This window comes from Podarcis muralis, chromosome 6, assembly GCF_964188315.1.
Source record: "Podarcis muralis chromosome 6, rPodMur119.hap1.1, whole genome shotgun sequence".
Classification (NCBI taxonomy): domain Eukaryota; kingdom Metazoa; phylum Chordata; class Lepidosauria; order Squamata; family Lacertidae; genus Podarcis; species Podarcis muralis.
The window spans coordinates 27078517-27098149 of NC_135660.1; the positions used below are offsets into that span (position 1 = coordinate 27078517).

General features: G+C 42.3%; 1 protein-coding gene across 1 annotated transcript in view; it reads left to right on the plus strand.

Annotated features, from left to right (window-relative positions):
* The first annotated feature begins 19174 nt into the window (after nt 1-19174).
* Nucleotides 19175-19633, plus strand: part of SLC9A9 (solute carrier family 9 member A9) — a 258450-nt gene continuing 257991 nt past the window's right edge. The window contains exon 1 of the mRNA XM_028731220.2: nt 19175-19545. Within this exon, the coding sequence (XP_028587053.2) occupies nt 19371-19545 (175 nt within the window). The 5' untranslated portion in view covers nt 19175-19370. The remainder of the gene's footprint in view (nt 19546-19633) is intronic.

The window sequence follows — 19633 nt, forward strand, 5'->3', positions numbered from 1 at the left end:
TTAGCAAGGAAAAACTGAGATCTGGAAAGATAATCAGTATACTCATTAGGAAAGATAGAGAGAAGTTTAAAAGTTTCAGAGCTAAGCCCATTAATTTGTCTGAAAGCTAATTTAAGCCTGCAAGAAAAAGTCTTAAAGCAATTTTTGAATTTTGTGTCAGCACTCACAATCTAATATAGGTTCGTCCCTTAGCCACCCCAATTTAAAAACCTACAAAACCTGAGAAGCAAAATTAATTAATTAGTTTACTATTAAACAGATGCTTCTGTTATATCAAACCAAACTTCCAAAGCCTCTTGTCTTCATCTTAATTCATCTGCTATGACCCTATGAATTGTAATCTAACACTGTTGTGATGGAGCAGTGAGAACTTGCACTGTTAAACCCACATAGACATGTTCTCCATAATTCTTTCCCTCCACCTCAAGAAATAGCAAAAGCAGCAGTGTTTAATCCATAACAAATAGTTGCCATCAATAAAACCCCAATCCTAACTGAACACTTTTCTAAATAATACACTTTGCAGCCTAGGAGGGATGTGCTCAAATGAATCTCTGGTTATCTCTTAAATAACCTCTCAGAGGAAATTCATTTAAGAGCCCTGGGGCCTTAGCAGCAAAGGCCCTGCCCCTTTGAGGTGGCATCCTCACATTGTGTAGTGACTCTGAGCAGGACTCTCCCTGGATTCTTTGGGGGGGGAGCCAAGATAGTTTGAAGTGATAAGATACAGCTTTAAATGTATGGTGTAGAAACCCTCACCCAGAAACCAGACACCTGTCCCCAGATGTACAACAAAAAGGAAAAATACAGCTTCCCTATAGAGAAATAACCGACAAGTTAGCATACACTGTCAAAAACAGACAACAAAACACAATTACCGGTATACTTTTAACCTAACCTGGTACAGTAACACCTTATTCCTTTGTCCAGCAAGTTCCAGTTCCTAAAGATCTCTTCAGGTCACCTTCATTCTCCCTGGTGCACTGTCACGAACTGGCAGAACACCTAGGAAGGGGAAGACCTAGGGTTCATGTTTTCTTTTTGAACAAGGCACAGCAGAGCATGTGGTCTTTATGATATATAGTTTATTTCGCATAAATGCAACCTGAGTCTATAATGGAGAAGTTCACAGCATAAACACACCAAGATGGTCTTGCTTCTCCTATAGCCACAGCCTTGGATTCCAGCCAAAATCAATCATATCTCTCTCCCTCTGCCTTTCCAACCCACAGTTTTTACCTTCAGTTCACAAAAATCCATTCTCCACTCTGGCCTTTTATCTTTCTAACTAACATACAGCTATGGTGCTGGAGGAGACTCTTGAGAGTCCCATGGACTGCAAGAAGATCAAACCTATCCATTCTTAAGGAAATCAGCCCTGAGTGCTCACTGGAAGGACAGATCCTGAAGCTGAGGCTCCTGTACTTTGGCCACCTCATGAGAAGAGAAGACTCCCTGGAAAAGATCCTGGGGAAGATGGAGGGCACAAGGAGAAGGGGATGACAGAGGACGAGGTGGTTGGATAGTGTTCTGGAAGCTACCAGCATGAGTTTGACCAAACTGCGGGAGGCAGTGGAAGAGAGGAGTGCCTGGCATGCTCTGGTTCATGGGGCCATGAAGAGTTGGACACGACTAAACGACTAAACAACAACATACAGTTGGAGAAGGGAGGCCCACCCATTTGTCCTTTGGCATAGAGCCTCTCCTTTGTTTCCCTTAATGGCCCATAACCCAGGCTGACATGGCTATTCCAGCAATTGAAACTGTGCTGGAGCCAGGAATTAGAAGGGGGCTCAGGCATTCAGCTTGCCCCCCAGCCTCCCCAAATTCACAAAACTCACAACAATATCATTATATAGTTTAGTCACTAGCTGGCACCCGCCTTAGTTTTATCTGAGTGGAGTCAGGCAATTTTTTGTGGCTGTGTTGTCTTGTTGGAGAGACAAGTTCTAAACTTTCTGATTGATGTACCCTTTAAGCCTCCCATGGCTCTCACTATGACTAGTAAGCCCATTGCATTTGAGTAAGGTGTCACAAGACTGTAATTTGCACAATGCTAGGTCATTAATACAGTCCTAATGGACATCTTCACCCTATTGATTTTTCTCTAGTGTGAATGCTTTTAGGAGGATAAGTTCCCTATGGAATCAATAAAAGAATTTATATATTTTCAAGGGTGATTCCTGAAGCAAATACCCCTCTTGCTTCCCACCCCAACGACCAGTGATGAAAACAGCATTGCTCTTAACACGTAATTTAAAAATTAAATTAAATGCAGGCTTAGTATGAATTTCAGAACAGCTTTTCCTATAACTTTGGCAAGATATACGAGAAGCAACCGTGTGTTGAACTTTATTGGCAGGATTAACATGGTATGTTTATTAGGTGTAGCAATCAACCACATTTCAGAGAAAGTTCAATAGTTGTTTCCCCCACCCTCCCCTCTTCCAGCCAGTCATTGATAGATCTTGTGGTAGACAGAGAAGAAAATGCAGCAAAGAAAATGGTTTTAACCAGGTCAAAACATCAATAGTTTCATCCTTCTTGGTTTGAATCAATTTCTGCAGAAATAAGGTCAGTAAAGTCACATACTTTTGTACTTTATTCTGGCTGACAATCTGCTGGTTATAATGCACAAGAACATAAGAATTCAAATAAGGGTTCTTCACACACACACACACACACACACACACACACGAATGCCATCTGCCATAGACATAAGCTTAGAAATGTCAATTCTGTGCTTTCCTTTTGCAGACTTTGAGACAATATAATTGCAGGCCTTCTCATTTTTTACTAACATAGTTAGCGATGGCAGCACCTACCTGGGCTTAAGGTATTAGTGTCAGTATAGACACATGCAGATATTCTACAGCCTCAAACTATCATTCAGGGATATTATCTTGTGGAGGCAAGGTTCTGTTTTCCATTTTCTTTGTGACACAGCAAATTGTGAGCTTCCAGTTCTGCTCTGTCTGAATGGAGGCAATCCCCATGACAGCGGGAGATTGTTCATGAAGGAAAAAACAAGGATGATTGAGGATAAATCATCCTTGGAAATTCTCCCTGTGATGGGGAGGGGATGGGCTTCACTTGTAGTTCATCTCAGTACAGTCATACCTTGGGTTGAAGTAGCTTCAGGATGAGTATTTTCGGGCTGTGCTTCGCGGCGACCCAGAAGTAACGGAGCACGTTACTTCTGGGTTTCGCCATTCGCGCATGCACAGATGCTCAAAATGATGTAACGTGCATGCGCGGAAGTGGCGAATTGCAACCTGTGCATGTGCAGACGCGGGTTGCGTTCACTTCAGGATGCGAACGGGGCTCTGGAACAGATCCCGTTCGCATCCAGAGGTACCACTGTACCTGGCTCTCGCTCCGGCATGGAATGTGGGGGGCAGGGAGGCACTGAGTGCAAAAGCACTTCACCTGTCAAAAACCCTCCAATGACACCATTAAGAAGCAGAGGTTCTCCTGTTAATTAGAGCTTAATTGAACTAAAGTATAGGTGCTTGCTAGAAGAGATGAGATCACAAACTGCAGAAGAAGCCAACTGCAAGGACTTTAAGGTTTGAACTTGAGATAAGACTTCATTCGGTGTTAAAGATGGGGGATTGGAGCCTATGGTTTCATTATTTAAACTTTTCTTCTCTACATTTATGATTCGGCAACCCTCCTCTGAATGTTAGTTTAAATTATATTTGTACAAGCAAGGATGGAAGAAATTTGATTATAAATATGGAATATAACATCAAACAGAACTGCGTGTAAAAAAAGGGGGGAGGGAGGGAAGCTCTATTTTGCAAAAGGTTTACGATGGAAACTTAGAGCTTTATTGTTTACGAAGTGAACTGAATAATGCTAAGAGGACTTGGAATTTAATTTAATTGGAAGTATAATTGCTCATATATCTTCAGTCGGAAGGAAGGATGAAAGGAGTCTGTGAACTGCCAAGGAACTGATAAGGTTCATTATTGAGTCATCTGCAGTTCGACAAACCACTCTTTTTCCTAGGCTGAGAGGACAAATTGTGACAATAGTTTATTTATTGGGACAGATCAACTTTTGTAGCTGCTGTTAAAGTTCTCGGTGCAAAACAATGAAGCACGGGATGGAGCAATGGAGAGATTTCTGGAACAACAATGGGATATCAGCTCTGCCCAAGGCACGACAGATAACAGCAACAATTGGGGGAAAGAAAGACATAACATCTTACAAGAACAGGAAGAAACAGAATAATTGCCACACACAGGAAGAACAAGGATATAGTTTGAGTTCCTCACTTGCAGTTTTATAAATCATGTAATGTGTTAAATCGAATAGAAATTAATAATATTGCAGTTGTTGTATAAGGGATTAATATTATGACCAGAATGTAATTGAAACTATTAAGATTTTGGAATGCAGAAATAAAGGAAATCATCAAACCATCAAATCTAGCACTTGGGGTGCCACTTTATCTAAATTATATAATTCGGTATTTGAATGATTGATGTTCATAATTGTATTATAATGTTATAATGAAGCTATTATTGGACTGTAATTGAAAACTAATATTATTATATAAAAAAGGCACAGCAAATTGTGTGATGGAATAACTGCCTTGAATTGTTTCCTTGAATGTATTATAGTGCTGGCATGGACTTTTAAGTGCCCCTGCTTTGAGAGGGAGGAAAATGAAAATAAAAAGTGCTGATCTTTACCTGTCTCAATGTCAGTGTCCCAAGTTTTTTGTGGGTGGCATCAAATTATCCCAGCACCATGATGGCAATCAGTTACTGGCAGGCACAGTGATGTGAACAAGTTTTAATGCTATGCAGAAGAGTATGGAGTTATGTGAGATAAGTAGATATACAATCTCTATAAGACATCTGAAGGCAGCCCTGTATAGTAAAGTTGTTTTTAAATGTTTTATTGTGTTTTTATATATGTCGGAAACCACCCAGAGTGGCTGAGGCAACCCAGTCAGATCAGTGGAGTACAAATAACAAAATCATCATCATCATCTTCTAGGATGTCCCTATTTTCATTGAAGAAATGTTGGAGGGCATGCTAGGAAGATACCATTTTTTGAATGGAAGTAGAAAATCAAAGCAGCAGGGAGCAAGCTGGGCCATCTGCAGTCTAAAATGGTCCTCTTGTTATCTCAGGACTCTTATCATCTGTTTCTGACCTCACCCAGCTGCATGTGGAGACCCAGCTTTAAAAGGACTTAGATGTACCTTTTTATATTTGTAAAACTAGTAACAGTTTTTACGTATGTGGATGACTTAAATTGGAGAAATACTATGGGTGGTGTGAGCCAGTGCTGCTACTCTAGTAAAATCCCAGAGCCCTCCCCTCCGGTTTTAAAATTAAAACAAAAAGTCAGGAGATCTATCTGATCAGGAATGCCTTGCAGTTTGGCCCTGATGTACTCTGAAGTTTGGAAGTGTGAGAGACATGAATCACCCACAGTTCTCGAATGAAAGCAAATAGGACAGTTTCCTAAGCAGCTGGAGTCTATTCAGTCTGGAGTAGGAGAGAAAAAGTGACTTGGCACTTCACTCGATATGAGTGCCAGTGCCTCCTTGCCTTTCAGGGACCAACAAGAACAGTCTGTGAATCTCCTATTGTATACACATTCTGTTTGAATTAACTGCTGACTTATATTTTAAAATATATATATGTGAAGTCCAAGAACCTCTTTGGAGAATAGAGTGCATTTCTTTCCTCTTCATTGCATGTTTGGTATTTGGATTTTGCAAACAGTCTTTTGTTGCAGCGCTCATGGGATGTATGAATGAAGAGTCACACTCGTTGGGCCTGAAGACAGGCCATTTATTAATATTACTTTGCCTCTTGCCTGCTAATTAACTTTGCTGAGAATGTAACAGTGTTAAGCTGCACAGATATATCTGATTTTCACAGTTCCTCAGACAGCTAACCAAGGGTTTACAGAGAAAAATCAGAGCTGGAGCAGAATGAAATCTGAACAGCAGTAAAGTTGTTTTATGTATTAAAGCACTACTTCCATGGTTTAGATTCAAAATTTCCAGGGTAATGGGAGACATTTGTGACAGTTATTGTATATTAGCAGCTGCTTTTTTCTTGAATGATGAAATGCCAAAATTCTAATAATTTTCCAAACAAGGTAGACTGGTCGGACAGTTTAGTTTCATCTATAGGTAATGAAGGAAACATAAGTATTTCCTTTACTGAAAAATGCAGTGTTGGAGATAATGTGTAAGGACAAGAGAATGTACTAAATCAGTTCAGATATGCACATTCCTCAAGACCTGATGGAGATTATGCATATTGACTGGGTAATACACACAATTCCTTCTTCATGGACACATTATGCGCACATTTTCCACGAGCCCAGGGGAATGAACACATTTTGCTCATTGTGAAACATAATAAAGGTTTGAATAAGGCTGATAACATTTGCTCTTGGACATTTTGGGATTTAACTTTTTTAAAAAAGATGTACATACGCAGATAGAAAATACCTGTTTGAATGCCAAGAAGGACAAAAGGTAGAAGGCGGCAAGGAAGGGAAGGATTGAGGGTAGAGACAGAAAAAAACACCACCGATCTATTCCATCATATTCTGCCTACTGCTGTTAGTGGCAAGTAGTGAGATAGCACTGGATGTTATGACTGAAAAAAGAGGAACATGTGGAGCCTCATTTGCCCAACACAGAAAAATCAGATCTGAGGGGATCTGTTGGTCCCCATTTGGATTATTTATACAGTGGTACCTCGGGTTAAGTACTTAATTTATTCCAGAGGTCTGTTCTTAACCTGAAACTGTTCTTAATCTGAAGCACCACTTTAGCTAATGGGGCCTCCTGCTGCCGCCGTGCAACCGGAGCACGATTTCTGTTCTTATCCTGAAGCAAAGTTCTTAACCTGAAGCACTATTTCTGGGTTAGCAGAGTCTGTAACCTGAAGCGTATGTAACCTGAGGTACCACTGTACAGTTGATCCTACAGTCTTAAAAGATGATGTTTCAGTATGGAGAACTTTCTTTCTGAAGACCCTAAATAAATCTCTTGATGAGCACAATGAACCAAACATTCCTATAGAATACTATGGTCACAATTTATTTCTGACGATAAATTCACAAAATATAATTACTGTGAAACAACAGCTGACTGAGAAACTTGATTTCTGCATTTGCCACTGTGTGCTTCACACAGTGATTAAACCTGAAGCAGGAAATCAGGGCCAAACTGTGACTACACTGAAGCTAATGGCAAACCTTGTATTGACTTCAAGGCCATCTAACTACTTTTCCTTGCTGCCTTGTCCACTGCCGACCTGGAAATGAAGCCTAGCTGGATGGTTCTGTGTCTAGAAAAAGCTATGCTGGCTTTCTTCCAAAGCAAGGTTTCATTGAACCCATGGCCAACAGGCATTGCTATGGCAACCAGCGCACGCTAACAAAAGTCACTGTATATGTAATTGCTGGGTGTCTCTATAGCAACAGGAGCATCCAGGAAGAAAAAGGAAAGAATTCAAAAAAACAACAACTGCCCCTCAGATGAAAAGAGGTTTGAGGGGAGAAGAAGAAGATTGGTCTGAAAAGGTCACGTAGATAAAGCACTGGGTTAAAGCAATGAAAAGTGAATGTCTGGCATGTGCACAAACAATGGTTGAAAAGAGAAAGACAGTGAAGAAGTGCAAAGGGCAGACAGTGACTTTGGAATTACAGGGAGCGAAATGAGCTGAAAGCAAAGGGAAATAGCGTGAGTAAACTTTCACAAATGGCCAGCTTCTTAGACACAGAGCTCGGCATCATCACAATATGTTTACAGCGTGTTTCCTGACAGTTCTGTGAACATTGGCAGCAACAAAAAGAACTGTGAATTATTCATAATTGCAATGCAACTTTTCCCATGTATAACTTGCTTTTCAGCTCCTACCTCATTTACCCAGAGAGAGAGAGAGAGAGAGAGAGAGAGAGAGAGATCCAAACTAGATATGACATGTAGTCCTGTGTATGTTTTCTACAACATTTTTGAAAATACAAAAGGACCCTGAGGAGGTTTTGTGTGGAGAAATTGGCATGGGTTGCTGCTTAACCCTTTTCTCTACTCAGGCCTTTTTTTTTCTCTCCAGCTGGAACACTCTGGAAAAGCATTCTGGCACCTCTCAGCTGGCCTTGGAAGTGTGGGGAGAGACCTGACCAGTCTCAGCAAACCTCCACTGCACCTCCAGGTCACGAGGAGACCTCAACAGGCTCCGGAAAGGGACTCCTTGTGAGCCAGAGGTGCAGCGGGACTTTGTTGAGGCTTTTCAGACTCCCAACATCTCAGCTGAGCAAGCCCCTAGCTCTTGCTCACAGGAGCTGCTTCAACACGCCTCTGGCTGGCAAGGTGACACACACACCCCAGCCCAAAGAGATCCTCTTTGGACTCAGAGTGGGTTTTCTGATGGAGGCGCATTCCGGCCAGGGGTGGAGGAAGGGGTGTGTGGTGGGGCGGACCGCCCTGGGTGCCTTCGCTAAGGGGGTGACATTTGGCACACCGCCCACCCGTGACTCCCAAGCCTACCCTGAGCTCTCAGGGGAAGGGGAGAGCTGTGCCGCCTTGCCAGCGTCATTCCCCCCTTCCCTCTTCGTTTTGACAGGTCGGGGGAGGCTTGGGAGTCACAGGTGGGCGGTGCGCCAAATGTCCGCCAATGGCAGCTCGCTCTGCCCCTGTGGGCGGCTCGCTCTTCCCCCGGCTGCAGGATGTGCGTGTTGCTCCATGCACCCGAGCGGCTATCCCACACCTGGGAGGGCACTCTCCATGCCCCACCCCCCTCAGGAGCACCCCCCCCCCCGGGCAGCGCAGGCATATGCTCCACAGCTGGTTTTTCTCTAGAAAAAAAACCACTGTCTCTACTGAATGGAGATGCAGTTTTGCTCCAAGGCTGCAGCGGGTACAGAATGTAGTGGCAGAGCTATATGTGGCGCAGCTTGCTGGAAACACATTTGACCTCTGGTCACTGGTTAGGGATGGAGGGAGTTGTAGTCCAAATTATCTTAAGGGCACGTGGTTGGGGAAGGCTGAATCATCCTATCATTGAACAGCGATGGAAGCACACCTACAGATCAGGAAGCAGTAAATCAATCAACAATTACTGCATTTTAAAAACTGGTGATCGCTACCCCTCCAAAGGTGTAGGGTGAAAAATGTTCTGTGGCAAGGAACATAAACCATCATAACTCCAACTGAATACAATTAATGGATTAGTATGTATGTTGCTGAAATGCAAGTCAGAACAGCACCGATTATACTCTACAAAAGCCGAAAAGATTTCAGTCAAATAGTTATTGATGTATCTGTTGTCAAGAAAATAACCATAATTGCTTTATGCCTGCTAGCGATTCTGCCCCCCCCCCACCCCCACACGCACCTCAAGACATGCATCCATTGTTCCCATGCTTACTTAAAAATATGACTATTTTCTCTGAAACACAGGAGGGGAGGAATGGGCAGGGCTTGGAAAGCAGGAGAGCTAACCGTTCTTGGATTGCTATTGTGTGTGCAAACAGAGCCCCCTAGTGGAACATCTCTCCTTAGACTGCCTTTCTGGATTTTTATTTTTAATCACATCGCAATAGAAACCTTGGACTTTAAGGATGTATTTCAGCTTTTCTTATGCAGCCTCAAATATATATATGTGTGTGTGTGTGTGTGTGTGTGTGTGTGTGTGTGTGTATGTATGTACGTATCTAGAGTGAGGGAAAGACTTGGCTTCTAACAGCACAATCTTGCCATTTGCAACTAAGAAATCCCACTGAGTTCAATGTTACCTATACCCAGTGCTTTTTTCTGGGGGGTACGCAGGGGTACGCATACCCCAAACATTTTGTGAATCTTTGTACTTTTGCCATTTACTGTATTTATTTCTCCCAATTTGAACTATGGAGGTTTTCTTGACTCAAAATGAGAGTACCCCAATATATATATATTGGGGGAAGCACTGCCTACAGCCAAAGCATTTTAACACACTGGCTATCTGCTAAAGACACCCTAGTGGTGGCTTGGGAGAGTAAGAGGAGTGGAATATAGGAAGAAGCCATCTACTGAGACAAGTATTGTCTACATCAGGGGTGACTAAACATCAATTTGGGGCCTGCTCCAGCCCTGAAAACATTTTTCTCCCTGATTCCCTTCAAAGATTCCACCAATTTAGATCAATGAACATATTGACCAAGGGTGCCGCAGCTATAGAAAAGGCAAATTCTGTTTTAGTGGTCCTTAGGAAATGGAATGAAAGCAAAACTGGCAATGTCGTGATGCAAATCTATGGTGTACCCACACTTGGGAATACTGCGGTACAGTTCTGGCTGCCTCATCTCAAAGCGGACATTGCAGATCTGGGGAAAGGCTCAGAAAAGGAGAAGCAAAATGTGAAAGGGGTTGGAGGAACTCTGTTATGAGGACGGCTTGCAATATTTGTGGTTCTATCATTTAGAGAAAAGATGACTAAGAGGAAGGAGGGACATGATAGAGGTGCAGACAATTTTGCATTGTATGGAAAAATAAGAGGAAGACATATTCATCCCCTCTCTCATAATACTAAAACCTGGGACCATCCGCTGAAGCTGAAGATTGGAAGAACTGGGACAGATGAAAGGAAGTACTACTTCACAGAGTAAATAGTTCCACTGTGGAATTCACTCCAACAAGTTGTACTGATGGCCACCAGCTTCGATGGCTTTAATGAAGAATGAGACAGATTCATGAAGAGTAAGGCTATCATTGGCTTTGATGAGCAAAGAGGGGGCAATAACTTCCTCTTCAGCTGACCTGCATGGATCACCTGACTGCCACGTACAACAAGACTTGCTTTCCAAGGAACAATTGAGAGAAGACTTTGCAGCCGCGTCTTTAACTGCCCCACACCTGACCTCACATTAGGCCTTATCTGGCCATCAGTCTACAGGTTCCCCACCACTTGATTTAGACCATCAGGGAGGACAGATGTATGTGTGGTTTATTTCATAATAATGATATGCCACCTCCATGCTAAGAGGCAGTATACCTTTGAATACCAGATGCCCCACTAGTAACCTTTCTAGATGTCTGCTGACGGCAGAAGCAGGACCTAGGACTATACGGCCTTTTCTTCTGACCCTTGTTCTATTATTCTGTTCATATAGCAGATTTTGGAGCATTAAATGGAAACAAGCAAACTAAAAGTCACAAAATAACACTGGTATAGGCATAGCTAGGTCACACATTACTGGCGTTATCCGAAAGGTGCCTGAAAAATCTGTGCAAGCAAGTCTTACATTCATTGCAGTGATAACAGAACTTACTATCTGAAGGAAGAATTACATTCTCTCTCTCTCTCTCTCTCTCTCTCTCTCTCTCTCTCTCTCTCTCTGTTAAATGATAACCTTTATTCTCAAAGCTGCTCAATATTCCTACATTTATATTTCTGCATTTCATTGTATATACTTTGTTGTGTAGTGAATAAGGGGAAGGAGGGAAATTAGTTTGGAGGGGTGCTGCTTGAGAAACACCATCCTAAAGTCTCTTTGGGGCTACAGATTCCAAAGTTAAATCCCAGCAACTGTGTTTAAAACAAATAGTCATAAGAAAATGACTATAAAATGGGCTATAAAGATCTTCAGGAACATTCCCCAGGCACAAACTGAAAAAATGTCTGCATTGTTACCCATGGAGTTCACTTTATTCTCCCTGTTTTCTCTACTTGTCAGTATAGGAGATAAATACAAGAACTATGTAGCCTCCCAGCTTTCATTTTCTCCATTTGATCACTTGCTTTGTGCAAATAATTGTGTGTGTGCCATCTGTACAGCTGAGCTGCCTGTCCTTGCTCCAGGACTCGAGTCTTGTTTTGAAAGGATACTATCTCCTGACTTGGAGAGTACATGGATCGTTATTTCATCAGGCTGCATGGAAGTTTACAGCCTCCCTTTTAGGATATTTATTGTAGATGGGCAGCTGAAGCATCTGCATATGCATAAAATAGTTACATTTTTCTTAGGAAGAATTACATCCTCTCAAGTACAAAATATTGTTGTTAGCATCCTCTTGGGCTCAGTAAAATGGGTCTCTTCATATATATATATATATATATATATATATATATATATATATATATATATATATATATAATTAACACTAGTGGATATTGCCTGTATCTGGATCAGCATCAAATTGAGTCATCTTTGTAAAGTACAATACGATAAGAAGCCTGAAGAAAAATCATTATCTACTACATGACTTCAAGTCTTCATGTGATTTCCAGTTACAAAAGCTCACACATAAAGGGAAAACTAAGACATAAAGAAAATGCCAGCAGTACAATAAATAATTAGCAAACAAGGCTTGCCTTGTATTCTGATTATTCAATGTGCTAACACTTCCAAATGTCTTCGTTTTCATTACAGTGAGAGAGTTTTCATTACACTAAGATAATTGTATCATTCCCCCCTGATTTTGAACAAATAGCTATAGATAACACACTAAGAAAGAGTCCATTCATATATTGTTCCTTTTGTCTTCTAAAAGCACGGGGGGGGGGGCAGTCAGCAAACATACTTATTCCAGGATGAAGTTTAATCCCCACCCCTTTTCTTACATTCTCCCCCCACCTTGGAAAACTTTTAAAAATGGAATTTTACACAGTTTACGGACTGTTATGGAATATGCCCAGATCCACATAAGAAAAGGTATTTCAGGTGAAATTCATAATCAGTCTGGAAAAGGCATCCATTCTTCCATAATCATTGGATTCTCTTAATTTTGCTGTTAATTTTGCCAGTTCTGCATAGTCCATTATCTTACTTCTTCATTCTTCTTTTGTTGGAACTACTTCTTCCATTTCTGCACATATAGAATCCTAGCTGCAAATATGCAAACTGACTCAGTGAGATGGATATTGGGGGCACTGTTTTATAGTGATTCTGATCCTATCTCCATGGTGGGATCAGAAAACAGCATTGGGTGATTTTTCCTCAGCTCCTTGACCTTTGTGCTGTGGGGTGTCACAAGATACCACCTTGTCCCCAAGGCTATTCAACATCTACTTGAACCTTTTGTGAGTGGTCAGGAGGATTGGGGTGTGGTGTCATCAGTACACTATTTCTTGTTAACATCTGGATTGGGAAATGTCATGGACCAATGCCTGAACTTGGGGGAAGGCTGAATGAAAGTCAACAAACTTAGTCTGAATCCTGAGAAGCTGCTATTGGTAAGATGTTCAGATATTTCTTTAATTTCCTGCTTTGGGTGGAGTTGTACTCATTGTAATGTAGCAGCTAAGGAGTCTAGGGATGTTCCTGGATTGATTTATTGCATTTATATCACCTCCTATCTTCCAAGGAGCTCAAGGTGGCATACATAGTTTGCCCCCCCCCCCCATTTTAGCCACACAACAACCCTGTGAGGTAGGTGGAGCTGAGAGTGAATGACTGGCCCGAGGTCACCCAGTGAGTTTCATGGCTGTGTAGGGATTTGAACTCTGGCCTCCCACTTCTTGGCCTGACACTCTAACCACTGAACCACACTGGCTCTCAAAAACTCAAGGACATTAAGAGCATTTCATTGCTCTTTCTTTTCTTTTTAAATCATTTTTATTGAATTACAAAAACAAAGTATATATAAGCACAAACTAGTAAGAACATATCTGTATAAGGAGATCCTCCAAATCTCGAGACTTCCCCCCATCCCCTCCATCTAAGCATCTACAACTGCATATTCATCCGTACTCCAATTTTTATATCAAACCATATTGTCCATAATATTTTTTACACTACAAGTAAGTCAAAATCCTGCTCTTGTTTCCATCTGCTTACAGTGATCTCCTAAGTAACTTATAAATTTTTCCCATTCTTTTATAAAGTATTTATCCTCTTGGTTTCTGAGTTTTCCGGTCAGCTTTCCCATCTCAGCATATTCTGTCAGCTTGGTTTGCCATTCTTCTCTGGTAGGGACGCCGTCTTCTTTCCAACTCTGAGCTAATGACATCCAGGTGGTTGTTGTTCCATATATAAAGAGTCTTTTCTGCTCCTTTAGTATGTCGGTACCTGTAATTAGTAATAACAAGCCTTCTGGTTTCTTAACAAAAGTTATTTTAAGCATTTTTTATTTCATTATATATCCAGTCCATCAACTGGAGGAACGTGTAGCTACGCTCCAAAGAATTAGAGGGCTGGAGCTCTTCTTGGAAGCAACAGAGAACACCGTCTCCACCAAGGAGGAGACAGGGGACACCCCTGAGAAGGAGGCTAGTTCACCAACACAGGTGCCAGATATATGGAGAAATGTGACTCAAAGAAGTAGGAGGCCCAGGGTTCGCTCTAATTGTTTAGAAATACACAATCGCTTTGAAGTCCTCTCACCTAGCATGGAAGACGAAGAACGGACTCCATTTGAGGATCTCTCCCTCATTACAGTTGATCAGGTATATGAAGACGAGCAGCAAAGTCAGTCCTCAGGGAATGTGCAGGCGACCTTGGAACAGACAGCTCACGGAAGAACCCCAACCAAACTTAAGAGGAGGTGTGTAGTGGTGATAGGGGATTCCCTACTGAGGGGAACAGAAGCAGTGATCTGTGGGCCTGACAAGATGTCTCGGGAGGTGTGCTGTCTCCCCAGGGCTAAGATCCAAGATGTAACTGAACGACTGCAAGGAATCATAAAACCCACTGACAAATACCCCTTCCTCTTGGTTCATGTGGGAACCAATGACACTGCAAGCAATAGCCTCCAGAAGATCAAAAGAGACTACGAGGCTCTGGGCAGGAAATTGAAGCAATTAAATGCACAAATTGTCATCTCATCCGTCCTCCCAGTTGAACGACGTGGCCCAGGGAGAGAGGGAAAAATATTGGAAGTGAACAGCTGGCTTCGCAAATGGTGTAAACAGGAACGGTTTGGATTCTTAGATCACGGACTGCAGTTTCTTGAAGATGGACTTCTGGCAAGCGATGGGCTGCACCTCACAGCGGTTGGGAGGAATGTTTTTGCCAAAAATCTCAGAAACCTCATTAGGAGGGTTTTAAACTGACTAATGTGGGGGAGGGAGACAGTGCACCTGAAGGTAGGAGTCTATCAATTGATGAAGATGATCATCCAAATGTCATAGACCGAATGGAGCAAACAGCATGCAGACCTAGTGGTGGGAGGAAAAAATCCTTAAATAAGAGACACGGGGGAATGATTAATGGACTTCAATGTCTGTACACTAATGCGCAAAGCATGGGAAATAAACAAGATGAACTTGAGCTCTTGGTACAGCAAACTAAATATGACATAATAGGCATCACTGAAACCTGGTGGGATAAGTCCCACAATTGGAATGTAATAATGGAGGGATACAATCTATTTCAGAGAAACAGACCAGACAAGAAAGGAGGAGGAGTGGCGTTATATGTCAGGGATGTGTATACCTGTGAAGAGATCCGAGATTTAGAACCTCAAAGCCAAAGTGAGAGAATTTGGGTCAAAATTAAGGGAGAGAAGAATAACAGAGACCTCATTGTGGGAGTTTACTATAGATCCCCAAGCCAAACGGAGGACATAGATGATGCCTTCCTGGAACAGATGGCCAAGCATGCAAAAGGAAGGGAGATAGTAGTAATGGGGGACTTCAATTACCCGGATATTTGTTGGATGTCAAACTCAGCCAAGAGCATAAGGTCAAACAGATTCCTCACTGGCCTTGCAGACAACTTCATTGTCCAGAAAGTGGGAGAAGCAACAAGAGGAACAGCCATTTTAGATCTGGTCCTAACCAATGTTGAGGACCTGGTTAGTGGGGTAGAAGTGGAAGGATCATTAGGCGCGTGTGATCATGCTCTTCTGAAGTTTACTATACAGCGGAAAGGAGCAGCCAAGCATACTAGGACTCAATTTCTTGACTTTAAGACAGCCGACTTCATAAAACTTAGGGAAGTGCTGGGTGAGATCCCATGGACAGTAATACTAAAAGGAAAGGGAGTTCATGATGGCTGGGAGTTTGTTAAGAGGGAGATAGTAAAAGCACAACTTCAGGCAATACCAATGAGACGGAAACATGGAAGGTGCCTAAAGAAGCCAGGGTGGCTATCTAAAGAACTTTTAACTGAGTTAAGATTAAAAAAGGATGTGTACAAAAAATGGAGAAGGGGGGAAACCACCAAAGAGGAATTCAAACAAATAGCCAGCATGTGTAGACACAAAGTCAGAAAAGCTAAAGCACAGAATGAACTCAGGCTTGCTAGAGAGGTTAAAAGCAACAAAAAAGGCTTTTATGGGTATGTTCGTAGCAAAAGGAAGAACAAAGAAATAGTGGGGTCACTCAGAGGAGAAGATGGTGAAATGCAAACAGGGGACACAGAAAGGGCTGAACTCCTCAATGCCTTCTTTGCCTCAGTCTTCTCCGATAAAGAAAACAATGCCCGACCTGAAGAATTTGGAGCAAATGATTCAGCAGAGGAAACACAGCCCAGAATAACTAAGGAGATAGTACAAGAATACTTGGCTAGTCTAGATGTATACAAGTCTCCAGGGCCAGATGAACTGCATCCAAGAGTATTAAAAGAACTGGCAGATGTGATCTCAGAACCACTGGCAGTCATCTTTGAGAATTCCTGGAGAACAGGCGAAGTCCCGGTAGACTGGAGGAGGGCAAATGTTGTCCCTATTTTCAAAAAGGGGAAAAGAGAGGACCCAAATAATTATCGCCCAGTCAGTGAGACATCAATACCAGGGAAGATTCTGGAGCAGATCATTAAGCAAACAGTCTGTGAGCACCTAGAAAGGAATGCTGTGATCACCAATAGTCAGCATGGATTTCTGAAAAATAAGTCATGTCAGACTAACCTGATCTCGTTTTTTGACAGAATTACAAGCCTGGTAGATGAAGGGAACGCAGTGGATGTAGCCTACGCTCCAGCAAGGCATTTGACAAGGTGCCCCATGATATTCTTGTAAAGAAGCTGGTAAAATGCGGTCTTGACTATGCTACCACTCAGTGGATTTGTAACTGGCTGACTGACCGAACCCAAAGGGTGCTTATCAATGGTTCCTCTTCATCCTGGAGAAGAGTGACTAGTGGGGTGCCACAGGGTTCTGTCTTGGGCCCGGTCTTATTCAACATCTTTATCAACGACTTGGATGATGGACTCAAGGGCATCCTGATCAAATTTGCAGATGACACCAAACTGGGAGGGGTGGCTAACACCCCAGAGGACAGGATCACACTTCAAAACGACCTTGACAGATTAGAGAACTGGGCCAAAACAAACAAGATGAACTTTAACAGGGAGAAATGTAAAGTATTGCACTTGGGCAAAAAAAATGAGAGGCACAAATACAAGATGGAGGACACCTGGCTTGAGAGCAGTACATGTGAAAAGGATCTAGGAGTCTTGGTTGACCACAAACTTGACATGAGCCAACAGTGTGACGCGGCAGCTAAAAAAGCCAATGCAATTCTGGGCTGCATCAATAGGAGTATAGCATCTAGATCAAGGGAAGTAATAGTGCCACTGTATTCTGCTCTGGTCAGACCTCACCTGGAGTACTGTGTCCAGTTCTGGGCACCACAGTTCAAGAAGGACACTGACAAACTGGAACGTGTCCAGAGGAGGGCAACCAAAATGGTCAAAGGCCTGGAAACGATGCCTTATGAGGAACGGCTAAGGGAGCTGGGCATGTTTAGCCTGGAGAAGAGGAGGTTAAGGGGTAATATGATAGCCATGTTCAAATATATAAAGGGATGTCACATAGAGGAGGGAGAAAGGTTGTTTTCGGCTGCTCCAGAGAAGCAGACACGGAGCAATGGATCCAAACTACAAGAAAGAAGATTCCACCTAAACATTAGGAAGAACTTCCTGACAGTAAGAGCTGTTCGACCGTGGAATTTGCTGCCAAGGAGTGTGGTGGAGTCTCCGTCTTTGGAGGTCTTTAAGCAGAGGCTTGACAACCATATGTCAGGAGTGCTCTGATGGTGTTTCCTGCTTGGCAGGGGGTTGGACTCGATGGCCCTTGTGGTCTCTTCCAACTCTATGATTCTATGATCTCCCAGAAAGCTTTTATTACCTTACAAGTCCACCACATATGATAGAAGGTACCTTCTTTTTCTTTACATTTTCAGCAGATATTTGAACTTGTCCTATATATTTTTGCTAACTTGGGAGTCAAATACCACTGGCACATCATTTTCATATAATTTTCTTTCAATGTACAATGTACAACATGCCGTGAATTTCAGATCTGATTTCCATAACCTTTCCCAATCTGCCAAATGAATATTATGTCCCAAATCCTTTGCCCAGTGTATCATTACCAACTTGACCTGTTCATCAAAGGCATAAGAGGTTGGTTGCAGGTGTGAGGGTATTGGCGGAGAGCGTTGGGCTCATGTGGCAGTTAGGCATTGGAATAGCAATGTGGGGGGGGGGGGAGGTGCAGCCATCACCTGCTCAGGAGTACAGTGGATGCTTGGGTTGCGAACGTGATCCGTGCGGGATGCACGTTTGCAACCCGCAGCATTTGCAACCCATGACTGCACATCTGTGCATGCGCAGGTTGCAATTTGGTGCTTCTGCGCATGCACAAAGTGCTATATAGTCTGTTGAAGCCAATGCCTAAGCCAATACTGCTCACATTCTGTAACCAATAAAGTTGTGGCCTAAATTTTGCCCTTTAACATTAACCTAAAATTCTGTGTCCTTGTGTCTTTATTCTCATGGGGGTGGCTTGGGGCTTTGACACGCAAGTGACATCTCTGTTGTCTTTTTAGTTCCTTTTTAGCAACCTTCCTTTTTCAACAAGTTTTTAAAATGGAGATTCTTATTCTACTCTGTATCTGTATCTGTATTTGATTTGAAATTGATTTTATAGCGAATTTTTTTTATGAACCTTCTATTCTGAATTGCTTCATGAACAAAACAAAATAAGCAAAGATAATAGATCATTAAAACATAGAGTGGCAACTCTTTTTGCTTAAAAGCACACCCTTACAATTAATGATGGCACTTGTTTAAACTTTGTTACCTTCTTAATGTGTGAATCCTTTCTCCCTCTTTTTTTTTAACAACAAAAAATCATTTGCAGAAGAGAAAGCCATCAAGACACACCCCAGTAAAAGACACTACAGTGATGCAACCTCAAGATAAAAAATGAGACAGGACAGCTTTAAGAGGGAAACAGGAAGTTGTAACCAGAATCCAGCTGAATTCAGGTGCTGTGGCAGTTTGCTGAGAGGCTGCAAATAAAGCAGATGTGTTTGTTGTGAATTTCAGTGCTGTCTAGGTTTTCTTTTACCAAAGCAGCCATTCAGGATTTAACGTCTCAAGTTTTCTTTAGTATGGCATTTTTCAGCTAATTCTGCAGGGTGATTGTAGAGTATTGAAAACAAATAGCGATGAAATGGAGAAGCCAAGGAAATTAGGGTCAGTGAAAGATGAGGACCACATTTATCACCAGGGTGCTTTGGAGCTGCTGGTCTTTAACTTCTTGCTCATCCTTACGATACTCACCATCTGGCTGTTTAAAAACCACCGATTCCGCTTTTTGCATGAAACGGGAGGCGCCATGGTTTATGGTGAGTCAAAAGTTGTGCCTTGCCGTTTTTTAAACTTGTTGCATAATGTGCGTAATTAGACCCTTGAGCTCAAAGTGCTTTGAAAACC